Source organism: Cottoperca gobio, chromosome 12, assembly GCF_900634415.1.
Source record: "Cottoperca gobio chromosome 12, fCotGob3.1, whole genome shotgun sequence".
NCBI classification, from domain to species: Eukaryota; Metazoa; Chordata; class Actinopteri; order Perciformes; family Bovichtidae; genus Cottoperca; species Cottoperca gobio.
The window spans coordinates 1165574-1174774 of NC_041366.1; the positions used below are offsets into that span (position 1 = coordinate 1165574).

The following is a 9201-nucleotide window of genomic DNA, read 5'->3' on the forward strand; positions in this document are numbered from 1 at the left end:
TTAACGAGGGTGAAGCAGAGCAGAGACAGGTGGAGGTAATCAGACAATTAGTGGTGTTACCAGGCAGAGAGAGGGCTCATGACAGTCTCGGCAGTATTGTAGGCACAGCATCTGCGTTCAGTTTTAAATTATTTTTGAATCCCATTTCCTTGACGAGCATAGTTCCAAGTCCATTCTTTATCATAATAATTGTCATCAGTATTTGCTGGACACTTCAACGCATACAAACACTAATATAAAACACTAAAATATATATGGCACATTTCACAATAGAAACGAAACCTCTATCATATACCAAGCCCAATAACACAGAAATAATAGCATTTTGTAAGCTCTTTAAGTATTGGCACCTGCTGTCCAATGGCAATACCTTGCATTGAAAAGATTCTAGTATACAATGGCAATAGCTTGCTGTGGGGCGGTTTCATAAGGCAATATCCCGGTCGGACAAGTTATGCACAATAAAAATGAAGCTTAGAACTTGTAGTTTCTGGCTGTAGGCTATGTGTGTCATGTCTCGTCGAATTTGTTGAGTTGTTGTTTTGTTCTTTTTTTGTTCTGTTCTTTTTATTTTGTACCTACCTCTTGTTTCTCATCCCAGATCCCTTTACTTCCTGTCCTGGTGTGATGTCCCTCCATCGCCAGCGTCTGCCTCGCCCCTTATTGTTTCACCTGTTCCCACTCACCTCTTGTATAAATTGTCCTGTCTCCCCTTGTCGTGTGTCAGTTCGTCTTGTCATATCCTTGTGAGATCATGTGCAACTACCAGTGTTCCATGAAGTGTGCTTTTCAGAGACATTTTTTTTGGAAGTAAAGTTTTGGTTTATTCTACACTTTACCCTTGTGTCTGGAGTAGTGCAATTGAGTCTTCCTGAGGCGTAACAATGTGTTTATTTCCACATTTGTTTTGGTCTCCTTGGTATTTTGTCATTTGTCTTCGTCTTACTCTCTATTATTCTCTTTTGTCTGTTCATAATGTTTGTATTTGTCTTCACTTATCCTGTTATCACTGTAACTTTAAAACTGAAACTGCCGAAATGACAGAGACAGTGTCCAACATACGTCAGGTCATTAAATACTATTAGCCAGTTGCCTGACCACTGCTGGCAAAAGTTAGAAAATAAGTTATTAATATTATTATTAATAATAATAAGTTTATTTATGGAGCACTTTTCAATTGTTTCACATAGAGAAAAATTACATAAAATACAAACCATATGATAAAATACATGAAGGGCAAATTTCAAATAACAAATAAGAATTTTATAACCAATAGATAAACAATCAACTCAGATACAATCACGATATGCTTTCCAATAAAAGTGTGTTTTTAGAAAAGTCTTAAAAGAAGACACTGACTGAAACAGCCTTATTTCCTGGGGCAGTTCATTCCAGACCCTTGGGGTCCTAAACAAGCTCTGTCCTCTATAGTTTTCAGCCAGGACTCTGATAGAGACCAAAGACCTCTGCCTAAGGATCTCAAACCACACAATGGTTCATAAGGGACTAAAAGGTGTAAAAATAAAGTCTAGAGCAAGGTCATTAAAAGTAATGAAAATATCTTTAAATCAATCAACAAACAGGGAGCCAGTGTAAATATAGATTATCTAGCACACACTCGTATACATTTCTGTTTGAGTATTACTTTAGTTGGCAGTTTCTAACCTCAGGGACAGTAAACTCCTCTTTGATTTCTCATGTATTCTTTCAGGTTCTAATGGAAGAGCACCATACAGTGTGTGTGTCTGTGTGTGTGTTTGCTCTTGGCATTTTTACAGCCTTTGGGAGGAGTTGTAGAGTACATCTTGACTTGGTCTGAGACCAAGGTTAGAAGGTCTTAAGGTTAGAATTAGGTGTAGATTAAAGTTAGGTTAAAGGCTAACACAGGGTTCAAACACAAGCGTGCGTGTGTGTGTGCGTGTGCGTGTGCGTGTGTGTGTGTGCGTACGTACGCGTGGATGTGCGTGTGTGGGTGTGTGCCTGGCACATACCTGCTGTGTGTTCTCTCTGATTGCTGCTATCAGCAAGTGAAGTTGTTTGAGGAACCTGGAGAGATAAGAGACACACTCACAGTTTCCTCCTCCAGATATTTCGCTCGTCACTCTCTCTTCCATTTTACTTGCTTTACTCAACGCTGGAACTACAATGCATTTCCCCTGATGGAGCTGGAGTGGCAGTGTGACGGTGGAATGTTGTGTTTTTTTCTCTCTCTGGGTTCATTAGTGGGACGATAGTTGAGCAGTGAAGCATGTGAAGATGAGGATGAAAAAAGGACGTGGAAATGGGGGGTAAAAGCATTCAACTATTGTTTTCTTATTCACATCTCCTTTAATCCATTTCATTCTGCTCCAATCTCCTGCTGCTCCTACTCTGCTCAGACTCCAGGAGCTCCTCTGTCTCCACCTGCAGCTCCTTAAATCTCCTCCAATCCCTTTAACCTCATTTTAAAGAGATCCACAAACAAAACATCCAGGAACCAGCAGAAACAGCACGTTAAAATCACATTTTCCACTTGTTCTTTATAGATGGTATCTGTCTGATCAGAACACTGGCTTTATACAAATTGTTGTATGGGATTGGTGGATAACAAAGAAGAGTTTATAGTCTGATTACCGTGGGATTAAACTGAGAAAAATGCAATTTGTGCTGTTTCCACTTTATAAACTTCAGGCTGAATGCAGCTAGGTATGAAGGCAAGACAAGAACTCTACTTAAGTAAAGATTTAGAAGTACTTGTACTTTAATTGAGTACTTCCATTTTATACCACATTTCAGACTTTGTATTGCACTACATTTACTGTATTTGACAGATGCCGTTTTTCGTTATTTTAACGATAAAGATTTAGCTTCTTTATTTGAAACCATATAAAACTATTTGAAAAATAACACATCTTTAAGATTAAACCAGAAATTCCCGACCATTCAACTCAAGACTGTTAGCAGTTACACTAAAATACTTTTCCTCCAAATTTCTCACAAGGATTTATAAATAACAACCAACTACAGAAAAGTCCAAATAACAAATATTCCTCTTTTTTCCTACACTATCAATAATCACATTCCACCTCAGATTCATCCGGTGACCCTTTGTAGGGCTTCTTTTAGCACTGCGTTTCCAGATTCAACAGTACAGCGTTACAAATACAGGACAAACTACAATATGGGACAAAAAGATGCAATTAACCAGAATTATCCTTCAGGTCTTTTTCATTTGAAATGATTGCTTTTATTTTAAAGCTGTAGCAGCTGGCGGCCGACAGACTGCAGAACAGCTGATGTGTTAGTTTAAGATAAGAGAGCAGCTGATAATCAATAACAAGCTCATCAATAACCTCTGGAGATAAGATACAGGGAGGTGTCCCAGTGAAAATAACTACAGATAACAGGGGGAGTCTTTTAAGGCAGGGGTCCCCAACCACAGAAAGAATATAACCGGTGTGGTGTTTTTATATAAAAAAGTCGACTTTCACGTTACTCAGGGTCACATTTGTTTAATGATGCGTTTTTTCCAGGGACAGACTCTCACAACACAAACACGAGACATGTGCAACTAACACATAATCAATAAGTATATATGCAAAAGGACATAATGTCACATCTACTCACAGTTTGTGCAAACAGACAGAAGACAAAGCTAAAAAACAGAAAGTGTCTTCCTTTACAAAGAAACATTTCACATAAAGCTACAGAGCCTAAATCTACAAAAAAAAAAACATACTTTTCATAAAAATCTTATGTACAGCTTCCTTCAATTACACTTTGTTCTTCAAGGCACCACAGACACACAGACTACCTTCCACTGGAAGGGGAGGTTTAGTTAACACAGTTTGAACTTCAGTCGCTTAAAAACTGATGAGTCACTTTGTTTTAAAAGACACAGAGGATCATTGGATTCAGAATTGAATGCTAAAATGTTCGAATCTGCCAGTGAAGAGATATTTTAAAGATATTTACACCATTTCCTAAACATTTCTTGAGACACGAGGAAACTGGAACTAGTTCAGATACAACAGTCTTCCTTGTTTCAAGAAACTCAGTCAATTTGGAGTTTAGTGAATTCTTGAAAATGTTAAGTTGGCCAAGTGGTCCATTCAGTTATCACACAGATCCACACATTTGAGCTCAGTGTGCAGCAGAGCTCCTGTAAGAACCACAGCACACAGTCAAACTGCACATTTAAACTCCACATGATCTGTTTTTAATAACACTTGAAAGTAGGATGTCTTCACTCAGGAAGGAACAATTCCTGATTTCCAGTTTTCAAACAATATTTTACTCTTCCACTTGCATTTTGACAAAATACAATTTTCTTTGAAGGATTATAAAGCTCTGCGTTTGAAAATATTTAGTCCTGAAGAAGCAGCTCGAGAAATATTGCATAGTCCACATCCATGTACAGCGTACATTCAAAAAAAGAAAACTCCTCAGATGAGAAGCAGGGGAAGAAGCAGCATCAGATACAGGAAGCAGGCGGGGTGGACTGTCCTGAAAGCTGAAGAGTGAAACCAATGCACCTCCTCCGAGTCATCTGGAAGTAGAGCACAATAGAAACAACTCGTTATTATTATTATTATTACTTTCTCATTTCATCACGTTTTTTTGATAGTTTGTCTCAATACTCTTTGTGGTTACTATTTTATGATGTGAGAGTATTTACTAACTTTAATATTTCATTTTCAACATTTCATTTTGTGTATAGTATATACACATAATGCATTCAGTGTTACTTATCTATCAAATCAAATCAAATGTATTTATATAGCCCAATATCACAAATTATACATTTGTCTCAGTGTGCTTTACAGACTACAGGTTACGACATCCTCTGTCCTTAGACCCTCGCATCGCACAAGGAAAAACTTCCTAAAAGAAACCCCATAAGTAAAGGGGGAAAAATGAAAGAAACCTCAGGTAGAGCAACTGAGGAGGGATCCCTCTCCCAGGACAGACAGACGTGCAATAGATGTCGTGATCTGTTCTTGTACTCCATTTTGCTGCAATGACATCACTTTCCCTCAAAAGTTTTTATTTTATTTTTTTATTTAAGGTCATGTTAACTTGGACTTTTGCATTTGCTGCGACTCTAAAGAATGCTGTTATTGTGGGATGTTTGCGGCGGAGCTGACGGTTATGAGAGTGTTTGGCATTTTGGAATAAAAGCCTTGGAATGTAAATGAGTAGGAGGGCGGCTTGTGGTCATTCAGAGGTGCGTTTACACTCAGTGGGAGTTTACTGTGAACACCTGGGTCAATATCTTTTTGTTTGGAGTGAGAAGTGTGAACGACACAGCTTTTGAACAGGCGTCTGACTGCAGGGTGTCGTCCACACCCTTTCTGTTCCGTCAGCTGAAAAACACCACAGTGTAAATCTACATAACTCTATCCAGCTCTGCCAAAAGGGGGAACAATTCCACCTAAAAACTGATGGAAAATGATCATGTGATCCAGGCAACTGCAGAACATCAGGTGACGCGTGTCAGGTGTGCGTTTCTCACCACAGTCTTTATGGAAGACATGAGGGAAGCAGTGGAGAACGCCGTAACCACAGCGACAGTAGGAGCATCCTTTCTGAACCCACTCACCGTGAAGAATCGAACCACAGCTCCTACAGGCAGACAGAAAAAAATTAATAACCAAACTAATGAAACAATAACGGCTAGTTTGAGGCAATAATCAATTAAAGTGAGGATTTAGAGTGTTTACCTGACGCGTTGGTCGTACTCGCAGCTCCTCCCTGTGAAGAACGGAGGGCAGGCGCAGAAGCTGCCCAGGATACAGGTTCCTCCGTTCTTACAACAACTCCGACTCTGCTCAGCACCTGCAGGGAAAAGACCCATATTAGAGTTGCAACCAACAACAAACGGTCTAACTCCATTTCCTTCAAATAGTCCACGTAACACACCCCCTACTAAACCACTTTGTCTTTTGCATCCAACTCAAATGGAAGCTTTCAGACATGAACTCTTATTTAGTCGAACATAATCGAACAATAGTGATGTGAGGTCAAAGAGGGATCTGCATATCTGAAAATGTTTGTATAGAATGTTGTTTTTTTCAGTTTTATTTTTGTTTCATTGAATTATGAAGTTACTTATGTTTCCCTCCATGTATCTTATTCTCCAATTTATTTCCTCTTTTGAAAACTGTTTTATATTTAATTAGTTATATGGGTTTTAATTTGTTGCATCTGCTACTTTCCAAAGACCACTGAGGCCGCTGCAAGGCCCTCAAACCTCAGGTTGAGCCTCTCTCTGCCGGTTTCTGTGAGATAAACCAGAGTCTCCATCTGGCAGCACATTCCTGTCCTCTGCTTCACATCAGCAGACAAACACTGAGAATCAGAACAAACATCTGAAAAAAACAACAACACTAAAACTAACTGACGAGCGCCTCGATGGTCAGCCGGTCACTATTCCTCATTTTACGACTTCTTTTAGAGACTTTTTCTAAAGGGACTGAAATGGGAAACTTGTGTAAATTTTACAAAGAATAAAAAAAAAAAAAACATTTTAAATGTACTGTTGTGTTGAATGTGACATAAGCAATCTGTTTTGGATTTTGTTCTTTAGATATTTTATCGTCATTACTTGATATATATTGTAATACTTTTGTATAGGATACATTTTCTGACCAGGTTGTTCTTTATTTTCTTTGAAATAATTATTGTAAGAAACCAAAAATCATGGTAATGATGGATTTTTTTTGTACTTTTGCAATAAAGTATTTGTATAAAACAAAGTTTTATTTACTGTCTTAAATACATGCTACAGAATTATTGTCTAGATTCTAGTCGTTTTAGTTCATAGCCATGCACCTGTTTTACACATTCATGTTTGAGACATAGACCAGAGTCGTGATTCAAGTTCTTTCGTAAAGTTCGTCATTGATGTAAAAACTGTCGTCTGTCCCAGAGTGTCTCGACAGGATGACGTGTCACCTGTTGTCAATTGTTGTATTTATTTTTTTATTTCTTCGTTTTGTTGGTCAAATTTAAATATGTTAGTCCAACAAATGTTGCACTATTTAAAAAACAAACACTTAAATAACGTGAGCGTTATGTCTCGACACAGACACTAATTTCCCATATTTCTTCAAACAAGCTACAGGATTTATTTTCAGTGGAAGTGGAAAATTATTGTCTCGGTTTGTTTGTGTGGCTTACTGCCTCCATCTGTGCATACTGAGGTGAAGTGTCAACTTACTGCCAGTGAGGCCGATGAAGGGCAGGACGGCGCTGGCGTCGCGGTGTTTACGGTCCCCACTGTTTGGTGAGCTCACCTGGGTAAACTGGCCCAGGAATTCCTGGGAGGGCTGCTGGGACTTCACCACCACAGAAGAAGATAAAGATGGTGATAAAGAGGAGGAGGGTGGAGGGGAGGTCTGGCCCGTGCTGCACTCGTCTCCCTCACAGCCTGAATGAATAAAAACACAACACGTTCAGACTTTATCCAGAAAATCCTCACTGTATGAGGTCACGTCTTCCTCAAACACTGACTGTAAAGAAGAAAGGCGAGGGGCTCTTCCTGAATCATGTTCCACTAATTCTTATATTATAATGTCTTCTGCTCCCTCCAATTTACTCTGTCTCAGTAGCTTTTTATGTTTTGCCCCAATAACTACAAATAACACATACTGTACATCATAGCTAACTGGTGTTCGAGAAATGCTAATTGATGTTTTGCATATTTCCATTTGTGTACAGCGTGTAGATCACGAGTAGACATTTGCTTGATTTGTGCAACTCACCAGTGAGCATCGAGTCTGCATTTGTTTCTGTCAAAGTTGCAATAGCATGAGAAATATTCCCAAAAACCTTAAACTATACTTCCCTCATTTGAGAACAGTCAGCAAGAATGTTTAGTATATTTGACCGGTAGTGAAAGTTGGTCTGGTCCTTTAAACTGTCTGGCATTTAATGCAGCTTCAAAAACTGAAATCCTGCTTATGTGACAGAGGCAACATATACTCTATTCAAAATGCCCCGAAAATACTAATATCTTTGAAGTACAAACAGAGATAAACATTTGACCTCAAATTCAAATGACGTGGTTTCAACATCATTTGAATTTCAATTGGAGGTTTTAAAAGCTCTGGGACAGAGTTTCTGTTCCAACAGATTTCAATGTTCTATATAGTTATATGAAAATATTTGTCTTTAAAAAATAAATAAATAAAAAACTCATATTGTTTCTCGTACATAAAATAAAAGTGTGTGATGAATGTGTTCACAGACCTGCAGCAGGCGGAGCAGCAGCACAGTGGACACAGGTCGCTGCACAGAGCACAACCCTGAAAATAAAAATGTAATATTAGCAACTTCAAAAAGGAACGAGTTGTTTGTTCGGAAATATTAACAAGTCTCACATGGTCCGCAAACTCACATTAGCAGCTGTGTCAAACTCATTCTACTGGAGAGATTCAAACAAATCCACCAAAACACTCAACTCAACTCTGCCCTTGATAAATAAAACTAAAATAAATCCCCAGACAGATGGTGAGAAATTATATCAGAAAAGATTTGCAAAACAATAAAAACAAGTTTCGCAGTTTGCTGTGTCCAAAAGTTAGAAGAAGGTAACAGTTTCCATAAATGAAGTTCCTGCCTGACTTCCTGCCACCGATTTTGAACAAACGAAAAAGGAGCTGGAGAGACAGACGCTCCTGCACTGAGTATCTGCGCTCTGCGCTCAGCTCTGCAGGTGACTCTCTTAGCCTCGCCCCCTCCCGATCGCTCTGTTTCCGCCTGTCTGACGTGTTCAGGTGGAATCAACAATAACGGACACTCAAGTGTTGCAATTGCAAAGCCTATAAAACTTACAATCAATGTTAATGTCAATGTCTGAAAACAAATTGCCTATGTCTTCAGCTATGCTATCACTCTTCCTTTAATTATATATTTTTCTTTTGATTGTGTCTCGTCTATTTCCTTTTTTTGTCTTGCCATTGTTTGCCGGTTTCTGTCATTGTTGTGTTCATGTTATTGTGTGTTGTTCTGTTTTTTTATGTGTCTGGTGAGTGATGATACATCTCAAGGGGTTTATCCTGAGATAATACATTTCTGACTGACTACAATAAATGTAATTCAAAATATATCTTATATTTTACAAATGCTAATAATAACAATGATAGCAAAACATTTGTTTTCAGATAATTGTTACATTTTCTTAAGAAATAAGATAATTTCCCCAATGATAAAGGAACA

General features: G+C 38.4%; 1 protein-coding gene across 1 annotated transcript; it reads right to left on the minus strand.

The window, feature by feature from the left end:
• Positions 1–3475: 3475 nt before the first annotated feature.
• tdgf1 (teratocarcinoma-derived growth factor 1) lies at positions 3476–8764 on the minus strand. Its single transcript, XM_029444913.1, has 6 exons — positions 8381–8764; positions 8233–8288; positions 7202–7411; positions 5703–5817; positions 5495–5604; positions 3476–4528 (listed from the first exon to the last, which is right to left on the minus strand). The coding sequence occupies exons 1-6, from the start codon at positions 8401–8403 to the stop codon at positions 4425–4427; spliced, it is 618 nt and encodes a 205-aa protein (XP_029300773.1). The 5' UTR covers positions 8404–8764; the 3' UTR covers positions 3476–4424.
• Positions 8765–9201: the final 437 nt, after the last annotated feature.